Raw genomic sequence first — 18,929 nt, 5'->3', positions numbered from 1 at the left:
GTGTACAACAAGTAACGAAAGGGAAAATGATGATAATAACTTATTGGGCGCTTTCCAGGTGCTGATCTCAAGGCGTTGTGTGTGTTAATCCCTTTTAATGGCCACCTCCATTTTAAATGTGATCATTCTTCTTATCTCCGCTTTTTTTTTTTTTAAATAATGTAGAAAACCAGGTCACTTGGAGCCTCGTGGCCAGCTGTAGTGAGCTGCTGAATTGGGTTGTAATCCAGACATGTTTTTTCAGAGGGCACTTGGCACTTTGTTGGAGAGTGTGTGTGTGTGTGTGTGTGTGTGTGTGTGAGAGAGAGAGAGAGAGAGAGAGAGAGAAATAACGTGTGGAACAGTTGCATTACACACTCATGAATTGTATGCACGGGAGTGGGTGGGAATTTTGTGGGGCTGGGTGAGAAGCTGTGTTTTGGTGGGAGGAGGGAGGGTTTTTTGTGGATGTTGCGGAAGAGTCAGCGGCCCCAGCTGCAGCCAGTTGCTTGCAGACGGACAGTGTCGAGTAATGTGTGGATTCCTGCTACATCATTTTAATCTCACAGCATCGTCAGAATGGCATTTCATCAGCACTTACTCACTTTCCAAACGTTGCGTTGTGGTAGAGGGGAATTTGGCATCTCATGAGAGGTCAGAAAAAGGGACATTCACGACTTTCTGAAATTCTGGACGGTGTGCTTGTCAGGAGGATGGAATGTTGATCAACCCTAACTCAGAGCACTCCTGCAGCTCTTCTTCAGAGCAGGGAGAACTGAGCCGCCGAAACACCATGGTGATCATTCTGCTAGCCTGCTGTTTGTGCACACTGACCCCATGCCCTGCATACCACGTTATAGTCAGTGTCTTACTTAACCTTTCCAGCAGTGGTCCTAGTAGGCTCAAGTCTTACATGAGCAAAGTGAAAACCCAGAGCTAGTAAGGCACAACCCCTGAGGCCTGTTGCCTTTCCACTGTCCTCAACTCCTAGGCTGGCTCAGTCCTGAGCCAGTGATGTGGCTTAGGACTGGCATTTGGTGGCCACTGTCGATCAGGCCCCTCGGGAAGCTGCGGGCAAAGCATCCAGGGTTCTGTGCACTCCAGTGACCGTGGTGGTCCTGCTCACTGCCATGGGCGTCCTGTGCATGTGGCATGACGCTTTTGCTCAGGTCTGGCCCCTACCCCGAAATACCCATAACAGCAGGTCTTTTGGGGCCCCAGGAAGCAGTGGGGTCTGACTCACCCCCTCAGCCCCCACCTCCGTGCTGCCTGTGACTTGGGGCCCGGATGTTCTTGTAGGGTCAGACAGACTTGATTTGAACGTGGCCGTTTTATAGGAAGGTGTTTGCCTCCCTCACTGGGTGCTTTTCCTCCTGTACTTGCCGTGATTGAGCCATGCTCAGCTGCTTGTTGTCACGCCGGGGCCCTCCGTGAGTTCCGTCTGCTCAGAGCTCCTCTCCCCAGCTCTTCCCATGGCTGGTTTTTCCTTATCTGTCAAGTCTCAACTCAAATGTCACCTCCTCCGAGGGGCCTTCCCTGACCTTTCTATGCAAAGTAACCCCTTTTTTCACTTTCTGTCATATTACTTTAAAAAAAATATACACTCATGATGCTCTGAAATAATCTCTTATTTGCAAGTAAGAAAGTAGAAATTCAGAACTTTGCAGCTGTCATATAGTTACTTTTAGTATTTTTATTATTGTCTCTCCTTTCCTGGACTGTAAGAATGAGAGCAGGGTCCTGTTTAGTCTTCACATCTAAGTCCCTGACCCCTGGAGGAGAGTGTCTGGGCTAAGGATCTGCTGGCTTTGTGTAATGAAGTGAAGAAACTGGAATAATGGTGCCTTCCGCAGAGGAGGAGGCTGAGGTGTGGCGTTGGTAGGGCAGAGGGAGGCCCAGCCTCTGTCGTCCCCTGGCATTTGCACCCCCTGAGGTTAGCAGACACTTCCTGCAGGTTCCCGGTGCTCAATACTGAGTGGTGTGTGAGATGCACAGGTGCGTTAGGGACTGCTCTGCCCTCCAGGAACTCGTAGTCAAAAGGGGAGAAGGGTGCTACGAGCACTGCCTGGAAGGCATTGTGTGCCAGGAATGCATCTGACCTGCAGTGTGTGGAATACCTCAGGGGCACAGGTGCTAGGGGCCAAAGGAGGGAGGTGACCCAAGGGCGTGCAGGTGGGGGAGTGTGGCCCTCATCTGGAATGCAATCCTTAGGCCGAAGACTGCTTGAGCTGAGAAATATCCTGAAAGGTCTTGATCCTAGGCGTAGCTGGGTCTGTTTTCTAGACTGGCAGGGGCTGGGATGCACCCCCAGAACATCTGATCCGGTGGATGGAGGAGGGCTGATAGCACTCCTTGAGAGCCCTGGTACAGACAGACCGAGAGCTCCCATGTTTGACAGACCCAGCTGGGGACTGCCTCTGCCACTTTGGGCCTCCACTTCCTAAACTCAATGCCATGCTCATGCTACTTCTTAGAGGTGCTAGAATTCACTGCAGGACGGTTAGTGCCCAGCGCCCAGCCCAGCCCCCATGGCGAGTGCTCAGGGAGTGCCAGCACCTGCCTTTTAAAGATAGTGAGGCTATAGAAGGATCCAGTGGGAGGGACATGATGAAGATGAGCTCATCTCTTATGCCGTCAACTCTCTACTGCCTGTGGACCCTACTGAGTCCTCTCTGGAGGGGTGGTCCTTTGTTCTGTCTCAAACGTGTGTCCCTGTTTGGAGTAGTTCAAGATGTGGCTTAAGTTCTGTGGCAGCATCCAGTACCCCTCTGCCTGACCCCGGGCTCAGGGAGCCTTTCTGATGTGGCAGACATCCTTTTTTGTGCCTGTCACAGTCTGAGTTCTTCCTTTCCCACCTCTTTCTTGCTTGCTGGACCACTTGGGGGCAGGGGAGCAGTAGTACAGAGTGATAAGAGGGTGCAGGGGTCTGGGTTGTAACACCCCTTGGTGTATTGCAGCCCTTGGCCAGCTTCTGTGTCCCCAAAAAACTGTGCTCATTGGCATTTCGAGGCGTTCCTTCCCAGCTCTGCTCTTAAGAGCACCAGCCAGCCAGTGACTGGATGGCCTCTCTGGCTCCAGCAGCTCCTCATGTCTTCCCACTGGGCCAGGCCTTGCTATGCTCACTACTCGTGCTGCTGTCCTTGTCTGCCTACAGGGCCTGTTTGGCTGCCCCTGTGCATCCGTGTTGGGAGGCTATTGGGGTGGGGTGAGGGGGCACTCTGTAGAGCTGCCAGAGGAAGACCTAGGCAGGTAAGCTGAGAGTAACCCCACCCCTGTGCTGGGGTGAAGCATAGCTCCCAACCTTCTCCAAACCCCCAGACCTTGGCAGTCACCATGGCCAGTGTTTCTCCTGTGACTGGCTCAGGACACTCACTCTTTGGATTGGAAGGAATGACTGGTGAGGAACAGCTGACTCTCGCCCTACAGCTGTTGACTGAGAGGCAGGAACCTATTGTCCCTGTGCACTTGCGTAATAGGCAGACCAGGCAGTGCAGGCAGGTATGAGTGTGTGCATGTGTGTGTGTGTGCTCTGTGTGTCACGTCAGCAAGCTCAGAGGCCAGCGCTGGTATTTTTAGGGCAGATGTGGGGGTATCCTGTGAGTCAGGGACCTTTGGTTTGGCCTCCACCCACTCTCCCAAGTGCTTGCTCACTCTCCACTGGCCTTCAGGTTACTTGGCATGGATCTTCCTCACGGCCAGCTTTGCCGGTACTTGAGGAGCCCAGGTCGCTCTGCATTCTTATATCTGCCTCTACAATTATTTTGCTACCTGATCCTGACCTGTAGATTGGCCACACTGACTTTAGAAGCTATCAAGAATCTTCAGTAGGTGATCTGGAGACAGGGGTACCATCAGCAAATTAAGAGCTAACACATGTTTTGCACACCTGAAATTTCTCCCTGATCAACTCTCCCCTCAAGAAGAAACAAATATTTTCTTTTTTTTTTTTTTTAAAGATTTGTTTTTATTGGAAAGTCAGATATACAGAGAGGAGAGACAGAGAGAAAGATTTTCCATTCGATGATTCACTCCCCAAGTGACCGTAACGGCCAGTGCTATCCCGATCCAAAGCCAGAATCCAGGGACTTCTTCCAGGTCTCCCACATGGGTGCAGGGTCCCAAGGCTTTGGGCTGTCCTCGACTGCTTTCCCAGGCCACAAGCAGGGAGCTGGATGGGAAGTGGAGCTGCCAGGATTAGAACCGGTGCCCATGTGGGATCCTGGTACGTTCAAGGCGAGGACTTTAGCCACTAGGCCATTGTGCTGGACCCGAAACAAATATTTTCAAGTTAGTGTTTATTATTCTCTGGCATTTCTTTATAGTTTTATTATAAATGGGTGTGCCTCTGAACAGTATGTAGTATTGTTTTGTGTATTGTGAAATGTTACTTAAACACAGTCCCTGTCTCCTCTGTGCCTTGCTTTGGTTCATATTCTATGCAGTTCATTCAGGTTTATATCTCTGGCTCTGGTTTGTTCATTTCACTGCCTCAGGTATTTGTTGATGTGAAAATACCACAATGCATTTGCTTTCCTCTTCATTGAGATAGTTTTTGGCCTTTATATGTCACAACACAGTATGTTTAACAATTTGAAAACTATGTAATAGTAGATGTGGCATCTTTTGCTTTAATGGGAGTATCTTATCTTATGTTCAGCTTTCCCTTCCTAGCCCTTCGATAGTCTCACTCCTGCTTGGGTAGCACTTTAAGGCTGAGGAGTTCTATGGTTCCTACTTGGTCGTCACAACATTTCCATAGGGAGAAGCAGTAAATGTGAGGTTAACTGAGGTCACTCAGGGAGGCAGCCGAGCCCAGCTTTGAAGCCATAAGCTCTCTCCCACAACATATTCAAAATTCAGCTTTTTCCGTTATTGAGCATAGAGTTACAGGGTAGGTCAGTCCGTCATTGGATAAGTCAGCTCTGGGGTTGGAAATTGGCAGATGAACAGAAAGCTGTTCATCCCTTTTGTTTCAGGATTGGGATTCATTCCCAGTTGAGTGTCCTTGTAGTTGATAGAAGCCCAGCAGGGAGGCAACTGGGTTCCCAGGCTCCTGGGCAGGAGCTGCCCTTTGGTCTGGAGTCCAGGGCTGCGCCTGCTTGGTCTCAGCTGCCTCACCAGCAGAGCTGGAGTCAGGCCAAGTCTGAGCATCACAGGCAGCGGCTGGGGAAGCTCTTGCTCTGAGGTTGTGCCCGGCTGAATACAGTTCCCCATGGTCTGGTGCATCTATGTCGGTCTCCTCAAGGTCAGGGCTGACCTCCTTAAGCCAGATCCTTTGTGGCAGGCTCCAGGTTGAAGTCCTCCTCTATGGTTTCTAACTCTCAAAAACACCGGGTTCCTCACACAGGCATACTTGATTTTTCTCCAGCCCCATGGCTTTGCCTGCCATAGGAAGTAGGCACCCACCCTGTGCTCCCCTCCAACCCTGTGTGGTTCCAACTCAGGTGGACCTTCTTGCTGTTCTGACCCTGTTGGGTCACTTATATATTTTTTTAAACAAAAATCATTTAAAAATATTTTTAAAAATTACAGAATGACACATATTTCTTGGAGAAAACCTCAAGCCACATGAAAGCCATAAAAGTACACGTGGTGTACTCTCCCTGGCCCCTCCTTGTCCCCTAGATGTTTAAAAATTAATTTTTCAATTACATAAGAATAACACTAGATTTACTATGTAAAGAATCAAAATATTGTTGGTTAAAAAAAAAAAGAGAAGTTCCTTTTGTAGGTTTCCACCCAAGGTTCTTCAGTGGAGCTGTGTCCTCGAAACTGGGCATGTATCTTCCAGATCTTCTGTGCACATTTCAAATTTTACACACACACACATACACAGAGTTTTATGTTTTGTTTTTTAAGATTTTTTTTTTTTATTTGAAAGGCAGAATTATAGACAGGAAAGACAGAGCTCTTCCATCTTCTGATTCACTTCCTAAATGGCCACAGCAGCCAGAGCTGGGCTGGCCCCAAACTGGGACTCAGGAGTTTCTTCTGTCTCCCACATGGGTGCAGGGGCCCAAGAACTTGTGCTGTCCTGTACTGCACCGTTCTCCCAAGCACATTAGCATAAAGTTAGATTGGAAGTGTAACAGTCAGGTCTTGAACTGGTGCCCATTTGGGATGCCAGCCTTCTAAGCAGAGGCCTAGCCTATTATTCCATGGCACCAACTCCTGTGTATTTTTTAAGAACATAGGTCCTATTACAAACATATAAATCGTGCTTTTTTTAAAAAATTTTGTGAGAATCTTTGATTGCAATGTAATTTACTCCATTTTTTTGATAGCTACGCAGTTTTTCATTGGATCACTATGTCATTTTTTTTAAACTAGCACCCCCTTTTTTCCTGATTAATTAATTGGAGAGAGAGCTCCAATTTGATGGTTCACTCTCCAGATGCCCCCAACAGTCAGGACTGAGCCAAGCTGAAGTTGGGATCTGAAAACTCATTCAGAGCAGTATTGCTGCATCAGCAGGCAAGGGGCATGAGGAGCAAAGCCAAGACTTGGCTTACAGGTCCTGCAGTGTGGTATGTGGGCATCTTCGTTGGTGTCTTAACTGCCAGGCCACATGCCTGCCCCTCACCAGCCCTTCCGGGTGAACATTCAGAATATTTTTTTTTCCCTCAAAATGCATGTGACAGTGCATTTCTTTGTCCAATCCCTGTGGACATTAATGCCAAGACCTCTAGACTCCCTGATGGTATTATTGAACCTGTCAGTCACTCTTACTTATGTAATTGAAACCTCCCCAGGCACACCTTTCTACAAAAACAACTGTCCTCTTTCCTTCAGGCACAAGCACAGGATGTTAGGAAGGATGCTGTGGGCCACCCAGCTATGAGAAAAGCAACTATATAGCAAGGCCACATGGGTGAAAATGTACCTGAAGGGGTAGAGGTGGAAATCAAGCAAACCACAACTGGAGTGTCATGTTCACTTCCAGGACCTGTGCAGATCAGCTTCAAGGGAATGCTCTACATCTCTAAGGTTGATGTGGAGAGGAGGGGGTATCTTGTTCCTAGTTTTGGGAACTCCAGAAGCCAGAGCAAGAATCAGCAGATCTTGGAGCTGTGTAACTATAGCCAGCCAGGGAGTCATCTTGGGAGGGCATTGTGAGCTGAACTGTTGTCCCAGGCGGTTTTGCAGATTGGATCAGCACGGGAAGGAATTTGCCCTGAGCTTCCTCACAGTGTGAGATGCTATTCCCTGGTGACTGTAGGTGATCAGAGGCACGCTGGGTCCTGGAACCATAGTGTTAAGAGACATGTGAAGGCATGTGGGGAGAGCTGCGTGCAGACCTGACTCCCTTCCTGGGTTTCAGCCTCCTGCCTCTCTGGACAGTGCGAGGTAACGGAAGGAGCACTGATGAGTCTGGCGGATTGAGGCTAGAGCTTTTTGTTTTTCCACTGTGTCCTTAGGCAAATGACTTGACCTCTATGAGCCTGCCTCTCCATATGAAAAACAGAAAATGCTCTCTCGCCAGGGGTTTTGCTTTCCCTGATGTAAAACCAGGGTGAGAATTTTCATGTCTGTGTGGTGAGAAGAAAATGAGGTACTTGTGGCTATTGGTGCAGCCCAGGGCTTGGTCTGTGGTAGTGCCTAACAGACAAGCTGCCATGCCCTCTGTGGCCTTATGTTAGTGCCCCATAGTCCTCTCCTGCAGGATTTCTAGCCAACCAGTGTCCCTGGTGCAACCCCAGTGCCAGACCCAGGCTGCACTGGCCCAGGTGTCTGGCAGTGCTGTGTAGCCTGGTCTTGCAGGCTGAGGGAGACAATATGGACTCCTCTGGGTGGTGCAGCAGAGGGTGTAGGAAGGGCACAGGGAAAGTGTGTGCCTAACATGAAAGACAGTGTGGCTGAGGACCGGGTGCCTGGCGAGGCAGAGGGAAGAACCTGGTGATGGGCTGTAGACTTCAGGCAAGGATATTTGACTGCTTTGGGGGTAGTAACAACACCTCAAAACACTCTTATGGATCAGGGAAACCCAACTGGACCTTAGCAGGGATGGAGCTGAGGATGGTAGCCATCTTAAGTCAGGAAGGTTCTGGATAGTGTTAGCAGGAAGTTGCAGATTCTGAAATGTTAGGATCAAAGGGGACCGTGAGATGGGCCTGTTGGCCTCTGTGTCATTGCTGTTGTAGTGATCCCTCTTGAGGCACTTTGCCTGACTTGCACGGTCCTGAGTCCCAATTCTTTTGATATAGGTGCTGTCTTCAGTGCTATCTGAGCCTGGCAGTCAGCAACTGGGATTGGCTCAGTTCTCTAGTAGTAGTAGTAGTAGTAGTAGTAGTAGTAGTAGTAGTAGTAGTAGTATTTAATTTTGTGAGGGCAGTTGAGGGATCAAAGCAGTGCTGGGAGGAAGGTACAGAGGTGCTCTGTATGCTTCTGCATAGCCTGCGTCACTGGCAGCATCTCCTACAGAGGGGAAAATATGTCCCCATGGCTGCATCTGCACTGGCAGATCATCCCCCAGCACTCATAGTTTACATTAGGGTTCACTCCTGGCCATGTATCTCCTATGTCTTCGGAAGGATGAATAGTGACAGCTATCCACCATCTCACTGTCATAGTAATCCTGCTGTGCTTTGATGGATGGACCTGGGGCCACTGTTTCCCTGACTTTGACATTGGCAAAGCAAACTAGAAGACATCATTGGAATGGGGATGTGGATGGCTTTTTTGCTTTTGTTTGCACTGCAGTTTCACAGTGGTTCATCCCCTTTCTTCTTTCTTGACAACCATGAAACTGAGGCTTAGTGATCGCACTCCCTCATGAGCCTGTCATCATGTTCCATGGACTTCTCCATCGACTTGTTTGCTAGATACAGTGTTGTACCCCAGGACTCTGCCAGGGCCAGCAGTCAAATGAGGATTTGCAAGTTACTTAGAAATTGTATGGAAGCCACATCTTAGTTTACCAAGCTGACAGAAGAGAATGAAACACTGTTAGGAGAGAGAATACATGGAGGAAAGGAGAAAAGCCTTGGCCTTTACATCAGCTGGTTATATTTGTGGGGTTACCTCTGCCTTTTGCTGAACATCTACTGTGTGCGAAGCAATGAGCTGGATATTCATCATTGTTTTAAAATTTCTGTGTCTATTTGAAAGGGAGGGGGAGAAAGAGAGAGAGAGAGAGAGAGAGAGGTATCACTTATCCAGTAGCTACTTCAGTTGAAACAGTTGGGCTGAAATCAGAAACAAGGAGCTCAGAATAGGTCTCCCACATGGGTAGCAGGGACCCACAGACTGGAGCTATCATCTGCTTTCCAAGGTGCCTTTTGGCAGGAAAGTAGAATCAAAAGCAGAGCTGAGTCTTGCATTCTCATCCAGGATGCATTATCCCAAGTGGTGGCTTAACCACTGGGCCAAACAGCTGCCTCCATTCATCATTATTATTTTGGAAATTTTATTGTAAAATGAATATAGGAAGGGTCTTCGAAAAGTCATGGAAAATACATATTATGAAAAATATCATGTATATATTTCAATTTTTACATCAAAATAAACTTATCTTTTAATTTCATTTTTTTATAAACTTATTGAAGTATCCTCTGTATGCTTCTTTTTAAGTAAATCAGATAATCAACAAATAGAAAGTAAGAATTCCCTACCAACTGAACATGAGTTATTTAATTTAATTTCTTCCATCTTGTACCAACCGGGCTCTACAATTATTCCTGTTCTGCAGATGAGACAGCTGAGGCTCTGAAAAGGGGAGTGACTAACCTAGTGTCCCCCAGGCTGCAAAGATGGTCAGAGTTGGGGCTATGGGGCTCCCCCAGTGGCAGCATTTGAGAAGGACTTGCCCTTAGGCTTGCATCCAGGCGCCACCTTCAGTGCTGCTCCTTGCTTGTCCCCACCCTGTTCAGATCCCTTCTTCCTGATGCCAGGGCTGTGTGTTCTCCAGTGTGTGGATCCCTTCCCTTCCTTTACTTGGTGTTAGCTTCCCACAGTTGGAGAGGTTTCCGTCCTCAAGCCTACATTAACACACTACATTAACATGATGACATTAACACATTGCATTAACACACATTGTGTGTTTCAGTCTTTCTTCCTTCCTTTCTACCCTCCTTCCTTCCTTTTTGCTTTCCTTTCCTTTCCTTTTTCTCCCTCCTCTCATCTTCCCTCCCTTCCCCTTCCCAGAGCAGACATTAGGACAAGCCTTTCTGACCTCTGCTCATGCACTTGCTTTCCTGGAGACAGGTCCCTTCCCCATTGTGCCATCCCCAGGCACTGGCATCAAGGGCAACATCAGCAGCCATGACTTCCTGGCCCAGTGCAGAGCTCTCAGTGGCCTTCTCCTCTTGGGCCAGGGAGAGCCCCATTTCTTCTTCCAGTTCCGGGAGGTAGGTAGTAACCAGAGGTTTACCTAGGGGCCTCAATTTCCTTGTTTGATAGACCTGCACCCTGCCTCTTGCCAGGATGGCTATAACCGAAGAATAGTGCCCAGTGATCCCCAGTTTGGTTGGTGTTGCTGGCTGTGCAGGGCAGCATCCTCGGGGAGCTAGGAAGCCCTCCTTTGCAGCCTCCAGAGACTGGGCACCCACAGCATCATGCCAGAGCTGACCCTTTCCAGGCACCTGCTGTGTATACATGTCATCTTGAGTCAGCCTTGTTTACCCTTCCCCTTCATGCCAAGGTTGAGTTGAGCCCGTGCTCTGTCCCCCACACAGCTCATCTGCTCGCATGCCAGTGACCCTGGCAGTTTCAGCAGCATCGCTTCTACCTGTCTGACCTGCCGAAACCTCCCACCTTTCTGAACTGGGTCTTTCTGGCAGGCAGTCCCAGGGCCCCTCCAGGGCAGGCTGTAGGATGTTCTGCCCCCAGTCAGGGTCTTACTTTGGAAGGATTGTGCTGGCTGCCTCCTACCTGCCAGTTACTTCTGGTACAGGCAGAATATTGGTGTCTTATTCTTGGTGGGTCACCAGCTGATTGTAGCTTCTGCAGTCAGGCCCAGTGGGTACAGAGTCTGGAGCCAGAACCAGCAGGAGGGCAGCTGGGGGTAGGGGTGCTGGTTTCAGTGGAGTTGCAGCACAGGGATGAAGATGAGAGTGTGGAGCTATAGGTAGACTGGAGAGGGAACAGTGACATTCTGGTTCCTGCTGCACCCTGACTTCATGGTGTCTTTGGCCTTCTCTGCCCTGCTTGTGCTATGAGCTCCTGCCCCACAACTCCGGGCTCCGAAGTCTGCTCCTGCCCCACATGAGTGATGTGGTCAGTACATCCTTTGCCCCTTTTTGATGTTACTGTGTTCCCATCACCAGATCTCTCTCAGTTGGTGACACAGAGATTGGCTCATTGTCCCTGGAGAGTCCCTGTGCATGGTGTCCGTCCCCGGGAGAGCCCATCCACCCGTCACTGCCCAGTGCAGGAGGAGAGTTCCCGTTGGCCCCACAGTCATCCTGACCACCTGGGCATGAGGTCAGCGGGGCCTGGAAACTCCCTGCTTGACTTTGTCTTCTTTCCTCCCAAAGTCTAGGCTCTGCTGCAGGTGGCTCCTCTGCTCTCCCAAGAGGGTTTTCCCACCAACTACTCTTCCCCAGCCTCCTTGCCCAGGACCTGGCAGCCAGGTCTCTGCACTGAGGCCTGAATGAGGCAAGATAGCCCTCTCCCTGACCCGCCTTTTGCTCTCCAGAAATCCCCTTTCCCATTTCTGCTCAGGGCTGAAGTAGACCAGGCGTTGCAGAGTTGGGAGGATGGGATTTATTGCTGTGGCCTACATCCTACTCTGACACTTGGTCTTATGTCTGAGCATCTCTGTGCTAGCTGTTGCAGGTTTGTATCCAGGCTGTTTGGTCAGGCTCTCCCTGGGATGCCTGCACATGGTCCCACAACTGGTGAATCAGGTCAAGGGCTCTGTCCTTGGAGGTCTGTGGTGGCCCTGCTCTGTATTGATTCTCTGCTATACAAAGTGGGACATCAGCCCTGCTCCCATGGGGTTTCTGGCTGACCAGGTCAGCCCACCAAGAAGTCACAGGTAACCCAAGTCATAGCATGATGTCAGTTCTGAGTTTGATGTAGGCAAAAGTGAATGAGGGGCAGGAGCCTTTCTTGCTGCCACTGTCCCCTCCAGGTGACTCCAAGTCCCTGGCTGCCCTCATTTCAGCTGACCCTGGGCTGATGACAGGCAGGCAGGCAGAGCTGGGGAAAGCTTTCTCTGGCCTCAGAAGTCCTTAACCAGGTGGGCAAATGCTGATGCTGGTCAGATGCATGCCAGCTGGGGTGATCAGGTGCATGAAGAGGAGGACAAGCCGACAGGAAGCCCCCTCCATCCTGCCCCCCCATAACATCTTGGAGCACCTTTCTGAATGTGCAACATTGTGCAATTGCTTTTCCCACATGGTCTCTGTTGATTGAGTGGATGCATTTGTGCTTTGTCTTGCTGCTGAGGGACATTGACCTTTCAAGTTAAAAGCAGGTCTCACCACTAAGCAAGCAATGACTTTTGTGCTGGGTATGTGGGTAGCTGTCCTTTGCCCCACAGGGCACTTTGTAGGGCGTGGGTGCCCCCTGCAGTGTGTGTTCCTCTGGTGTTCATCAACCTTTGGTGGAGGGCCCCCTGCTCATCAGAACTTTGCATTCCTGGACCCACCCATCTGCAACGGCTTGTTAGTTCACAGGTTTGCTATGGGGTAGGAGAAGCAGCCCCAGGGTGATCTGAAAGCTTAGGAGGGCACCCTTCACACAGATGTGGACTCCCTCCCTGTCATTACGGCCTATGTGCTATGGCGGGATCCCTGAGTCCCGAGCATAGCCAGAGGCTCGAGTCTCAGCCTTGGGTGGCAGGCAGGTCTAGCTTTGCTGTGATTATGCCTCAGTGTCTTCCTTGAACCTCGGACGTCTGCCCTAGAAGGCCAGGGTCTCAGAGCAGTTTTGCACCCTGAGATAATGCACCTATAGCTTTTCATGCAGTACTTGGAGAATAGCTGGTTACTGGATGGTAGTATTGCTGGTCTTTGCTTTCCATGATTGTCGTGTGTGTTTGAAGCAGCCTTGGAGGATTCTTGTTGGAATTAGTGGTGCTTTTGAAGTGGTTATCTTGGCAGGGAGGTTTTAGGATCAAATCCTAATGAAACCTTTCAGAAGAGGCCTGGTTGCTGAGCTCTTTTTCAGGCTGATGGCTGCATCTTTTTCAGCCCCAGGGCCCTTGCCCCTGCTGTTCGTGCATAGTGTATTCTTCCCCAGTTATCTTCCTGGCTAGTTTATTCACCCATCTCAATCTTCACCAAGTTAGCTCCATCTCCATGGGGTCTCTCCTATCTACTCCTCTTAAAATGAAAGTCCCTGCCCCTTCCTTCCCTGCCAAATTTTAGTCTATAGACTTTTTAAAAAGCATTATTTATTTATTATTGGAAAGTCAGATATACGGAGAGAAGGAGAAACAGAGAAAGATCTTCCATCTGCTGACTCATCCCCCAAGTGGCTGCAAGGACTGGAGCTGAGTCAATCCAAAGTCCGGAGCCAGGAGCTTCTTCCAGATCTCCCTCATGGTTGGAGGTTCCCAAGACTTTGGGCTGCTCTCAACTGCTTCCCAGGCCACAAGCAAGGAGCTGAATGGGAAGTAGAGCAGCCAAGACACGAACACATGGGATGCCCATATAGGACCCCAATGCATGCAAGGCGAGGACTTTAGCCACCAGGCTACCATGCCAGGTCCTAGTCCGTAGGCTTTTTAAAATGTTTTTATTTGTTTATTTGAAAGGCAGAGTTAAAGAGAGAAAGGAAAAGACAGAAGGAAAGAGACATCTTACATTCCTTGGTTTATTCCTCAAGTGGCTGTAAAAGGCCGGGCCAGGCTGAAGCCAAGAGGCAGAAGCTTCATCCACATCCCTCATGTTGGTCACAGAAGCCCAAACAGTCCAGCTGTCTTCCCCCACCTTCTTTGCCATATTAGCAGAGAGCTGGATTGGAAGTGGAGAATCTGGGACTCAAACCAGGCGTTCTGATGGGATGCTGATACTGCAGGTGGCAGTTTAAGCCACTGAGGCACAACATTGGTCCCATCCAGACTTATTTTTTATCACCTGAAAGACTGCCTTCTACTGTACCCACCATGCCTCTACCACCAAAACAGGACTTCCCTGGAGGATTTTTGTCAGTTAGGCTTGCTAACAACTGCTCAGCACCCAGACTAGCTCCTGTACCAGGTGGGAATTCAGCAAATTATTTTTGAGTGTAGGCATACATAAATGAATGAATGGAGAGTTTCTCTTTGAAGCCACTGAAGCAGGATTCTCAAATCCCTCAGCAGGGTGGTTTCCAATGAAATAAAGCGGATGTGATTGAGCAGATTAATGTAGAGAACCTGCTACATGAATAGAGAATGGCCTGATGGAAAATTCATCTGTTCATCAGAACTGGCCGGGCCAGACCATGCGTGAGCCAAGACCAAAGGAGGAAGCTGCAGGGTATTAAATATTAGTCAGGGTTTTTTTTTTCCTTCCTCTTTTTGTTTCAGAAGTCTACATATACGCGTACCTTTTGATGGGATTGACTTGCTAAGCCCTCAGGGTACAAGCGTTTCACTTTAAAGATCACTGATTTACTTTCATACTTTCATTTCCCATCCTCTGGGAGGGGAAGGGACTGCCCAGCACCCACAGTGGGTTCTCAGCCCAGCCTCTGTTCACTCGGTGAATGTGCTTACTGGGAACTTGCTAGGCTCTGAGGAACCAGAGATGGGAGAACAAAGTCTCTGTCCTGTTGGCCTGACAGGACATGTGTTCAGGCTTCTGGGATCTAAACCCAGGTTTTGTCCTATAGCTTATTCCACACTGTGCTGATGATTGCCATTAAGATGAACCAGCAGTGCAGTGAGGCTGCTGGAAGAAGTGGATGCCACTCTTGAGTTGCATTAAAGAGAACAAAGTGTCCAGGTCCCTGGAGGTGACTGTCCTGGCCAGCTGTACTGCAGTCAGAGTGGCCCAGGGCACTGTCTTCCATCCTGGGTTGTGGGTTCTGTCCTTCGGAGCACTGACAGACTAGAGAGTCCCCAGAAGGACTCCCAGTGGCCTGGCCAGCCCCCCTGATGTGCCGCTGTTGTCCTTACAGCCTGGTGGGCGCCACAGCAGGGGTTGAGCCACCCTGATGGAAGGGAGAGGACCGTACCGGATCTACGACCCTGGGGGCAGCGTGCCTCCAGGAGAGGCATCCACAGCTTTTGAGCGTCTAGTGGAGGAGAATTCCCGACTGAAGGAACAAATGCAAGGGATAAAGATGTTAGGTAAAGCAGCCCCTGCACCTCCCTGCAAGCTCCCTGCCTTGCAGCCTGCAATGCCGGCCCCTCTGCCCGACAGCACCAGAGGGCACTGCCTCTGGCCTTGACATCCCTCTGACACTGCTGGCCCACTGCTGGGTGCCACCCCACAGCTGTGTCCTGGTGCACATTTGTAGCTTGGTGAACAGACTCCCAGCCCTGACTTTAAAGGCTACCCTGAGTGGCCAAGAGAGAGATGAAGGAGAGGGAGCTGGAAGACCTCATCTCCCCTGAGGCTCCAGACAGGGGGAGAGCCAGTATCGCCAGGGCAACCAGGTCACTGAGTCACCAGGGGCCAGCTGCAGCACTTGGTTTGCATCAAGTGGCAGTGGGGCCCTCAATTTCTCTTTTCCTTTCTGCTCATGGTGTTCCTAGTGGCTCTGTGGGACTGAGTGGTCCCTGTGCACCAGTACTCAGCTTGCATGCCCGCCCCTCCTTCACGTGAAGTTCTTCTGATGTCCTTTTTGTTGCTCCTCAGCTCTTGCCCTGCCCTGTTGCTATCTCCTCTGGGCTTGGGGCTGCAGGCAAGCCTGGCCCCTGGGCTTCTCTGTGCTTCCTCCTGGCTGGCAGACCCAAGCTTGGGGTGGTAGCTGGGGAGGAAGATACAAAGTTCCCCAAAATCCAGAGACCTGTGGGTGTGGTCCAGGGTCTCTGGCCCATGGTTTCTGTGTGCCATGGTGGTAGAGCCCCCTTGTTCTCTGGGGGGTGGGAGAGTCTCCTGGCAGGGTGGGGAGGGTGTAGGGCAGGAAGAGGGTGCCAGGCACCAGGAGTTCCTCCCAGTTCCTCTCCACTTCCCCGAATGCCAGGTCTTCTTCCTTAACCACAGCCTGGTTCTAGAGGCGGGTCAGGGTAGGCTTTGTCCTACCCAACCCACCAAGTGATGGTAGGAGTAGAGTGCTAAGCCTGGTGCCTGGTGAGCCAGGCAGTGTCAGGCAGTGTCAGGATGAGGGTATGAGGTGGGGAGCGGTGGGGCCCCAAACTGAGTCAATCCTTTTTGCCTTGCCTCTCCAGGGGAGCTTCTGGAAGAGTCCCAGATGGAAGCATCCAGGCTCCGACAGAAGGCAGAGGAGCTGGTCAAGGACAATGAGCTGCTCCAACCACCTAGCTCCTTTGACCACCTGGCTGAATTCACAGGTACCCCAGGCTGCCTAACCCTTAGCAGTGAGCTCCCGTTTCTGAGACAAGAATATCCTTGGGCCATAGACCATTCCCCGATCTGTGCTGTGGCTGCAGTACCTACCTCTCCAGAGAGAGAAGTCAGATGTGGAAGGGACTCCAGAAGACTTGTTAACAGTGACCAGGGATTCAGCAGTGCTGAGACCCTGCAGCTTTAGGTCACAAAAAGCCACTGTCCCTCAGGGTCTTCATCAACAAATTGGCCGTCACATGTTTACTGAGCAGCAAATGCCTGCCAGGTAGAGTGCTCCAGACAGCTATCACCTGTCACTCGGAGTTGGCACAGGAAGGAAAGCTCTTTGGTCCTGTCCCTCTCCCTTCACTTTATAATTAGGGAAGTTGACACCCAAGGGAGGACCTGGGCGTGCCTGCCAGCCTGCTGCAGTGTAGTTAGTTCAGATGCAGCAACCTGTGTTACATGGTAAAGGCAAAGGTAGTTGTTGCTAAGGTGGTAGCCCTGTGTGTGGTGGCCATGCCTTCCTCAGGCATGCTTCCAAGTCCAGGACAAGTCAGGGCCTAGGAAGGAGGAGCCCTCACACGCAGGACTCAGGGACCCTCTGCCCAGCTCTGCCTTTGGGTCTCCTCCCAGGCCTGCGAGGCAGCCTTCTGTTTGCAGAATAGACAAGCAGAGAGAGGTAGCCAGGGGGAGTCTCCAGCCTCCCTCCCCTTGTCCACTCTGCGGCACTTTTGCATCCCCCACCTGGTGTCAGGCCCAACCCAGAGCTAGACAGGGAGCCTTCCTCAAGGGCTTTCTGCAGCCAGGGCACCAGGGGCCTGGGGTGGGAGAGCCAACTCTGGCCCTGGTTTTGTGGTTGCTCGCCGTGACTATGGACATACAGTCACCTTACTAAGCCTCCATTTCCTTGCCTTTACAATCAGGGTGTGAGAATGTACAGAGAAACCAGCATCTTTGTCATTGTTGCAGTAGCTCCAAAGTAGCAAGGAACAGTGGCTCCTGGGGCTTTTCCCACAGAGTCCATTGCCCAGGATCTGTCAGGATCTGTCCCCAGTCACCCCAGGGCCAATTGTCGCCCTGGGCCACCTGGTGCCAATGGAATCCCTTCCATTTTCCCCAAACTCAAGTGGAGAACTCCTCAAAAGATCTCTTCTGTCAGGGCCTGTCCTTGACAAGAGTGTCGTCTGGGCCTCTGCTCTACCTGTCTGTTGATTCATGCTCTCTTGATTCTCCAGGGAAGGACACCCAAATCCCCACACCTTCTGCTGCACCTGCGTGCACCAGTGACAAGCCAGCTCCAGTCCCCAAACCTCCATCCAGTGTAAGTTGTATTTGGAGTCATAACTAGAGGTTGGGCCCACCTCAGGATCCTTCTGGCAGATCCAGAAAAAGTGAAGAGAGAGGGTTGGGGTCAGATGCTGACTCCTCGGTGACATTGGCACAGTTTGGGACCTCAGTCCCCATTTTGAAATGAAAGTTGTGGTTAAAATTTACCAGGAAGGCACTGGTCCATACCAGGACTTCTCACTGAGTGTTGCACCCAGTGTGCACTGATTCTGCCTGGTGCGGGGGGAAGATGAACCATGTAGTGTTCATTCTCAAAGAGCGCTTGGAAGCCGCCTTCCGCAGATCTGACCCCAGGGGTTATGCTGGTGTCCTGGGGCTAGAAAGGATTCTAGTGCTTCCGGCTTCATCCTTACAGGCCAGGTTCCCAGAGAAAGGCCTCTTGCAAAATCACACAGATAATGCCTAGCAGGAAAGGAAGCCTCTCTGGGGCAAAATTGGGACCCAGAGTTCTCAATGGCGTGAAGCTCAGCTGGAAGCCAAGCACAGAGCTCTCCCACTCATCCTGACCTGAGCCAAGGTGAGGGAAGGCTCAACCAGTCCTTAGAGTTGTAACCCAGGGGAAGTGGCTGTCTCAGTTGGACTGCCAGCCCCGTTGGCTGGTTGAACAACTTGTGAGTTGTCCTAGGAAGGCACAAGAGGTGTGAGAAAGCCTGGGGTTGCTGGGCTGCCTGGATTTGGGTGAATCCTACAAAGGCTCCACGTTTGTTGAGCCATCTGTAGAGCTTTCCTCAGATTCTTCTCCTCCTCTGGGATCCCCCAGACTAGGGTGGTAAGGCTGGCACAGGACCTTGCTTGGTGGTGGCACTGACAGCTGCTGTCTGTATGGCCTGAATGGGATGGGCAGAGGCATCTGGGCCTAGGAGACAATTTTGGGGCTGTGGGAGGAATGGTGGCTCTGTGGGGTTGGGCTGGGTCCTTGCTTTCATGTTCCCTAACTCTAAGACCTCAGTTTCCTCGACACTCTGAAGGTGCTAAATCTCTCCAACCCTCTTCATGGGTTGTCTTGGGAGACAGTAGAGTGCCTGGAAATGTTTGAAATGTACAGGATTTTTAAAAAGCACATCCCTGAAGTGCTGGTGATTCGTGGTCAGCTGGGCGGGGTCCCCCTTTTGCAAATGAGGAGATTGGCTGTTGTGGGGATGTGCCTTATAATCACACCAAAGGTTATGGCATACTTGCTGGCACACTGCCTCGGGAACTGGGGAGGTTTATCTG

The 18,929-nt window shown here is 50.7% G+C and overlaps 1 protein-coding gene across 5 annotated transcripts in view; it reads left to right on the top strand.

Annotated features, from left to right (window-relative positions):
* TNIP1 (TNFAIP3 interacting protein 1) overlaps nt 1-18,929 on the top strand; it is a 47,974-nt gene that overhangs the window by 10,128 nt on the left and 18,917 nt on the right. For all 5 annotated transcript variants that reach the window (XM_040966812.1, XM_040966736.1, XM_040966897.1 and 2 more), the window contains 3 exons: nt 15,031-15,202; nt 16,247-16,369; nt 17,603-17,688. In XM_040966812.1, the coding sequence (XP_040822746.1) occupies nt 15,067-15,202; nt 16,247-16,369; nt 17,603-17,688 (345 nt within the window). In that variant the 5' untranslated portion in view covers nt 15,031-15,066. The remainder of the gene's footprint in view (nt 1-15,030; nt 15,203-16,246; nt 16,370-17,602; nt 17,689-18,929) is intronic.

Source organism: Ochotona curzoniae, unplaced genomic scaffold (genome assembly GCF_017591425.1).
Source record: "Ochotona curzoniae isolate NIBS_2020 unplaced genomic scaffold, NIBS_Ocur_1.0 contig_1, whole genome shotgun sequence".
NCBI lineage: Eukaryota > Metazoa > Chordata > Mammalia > Lagomorpha > Ochotonidae > Ochotona > Ochotona curzoniae.
This window is presented reverse-complemented; position numbering and strand designations above follow the sequence as displayed.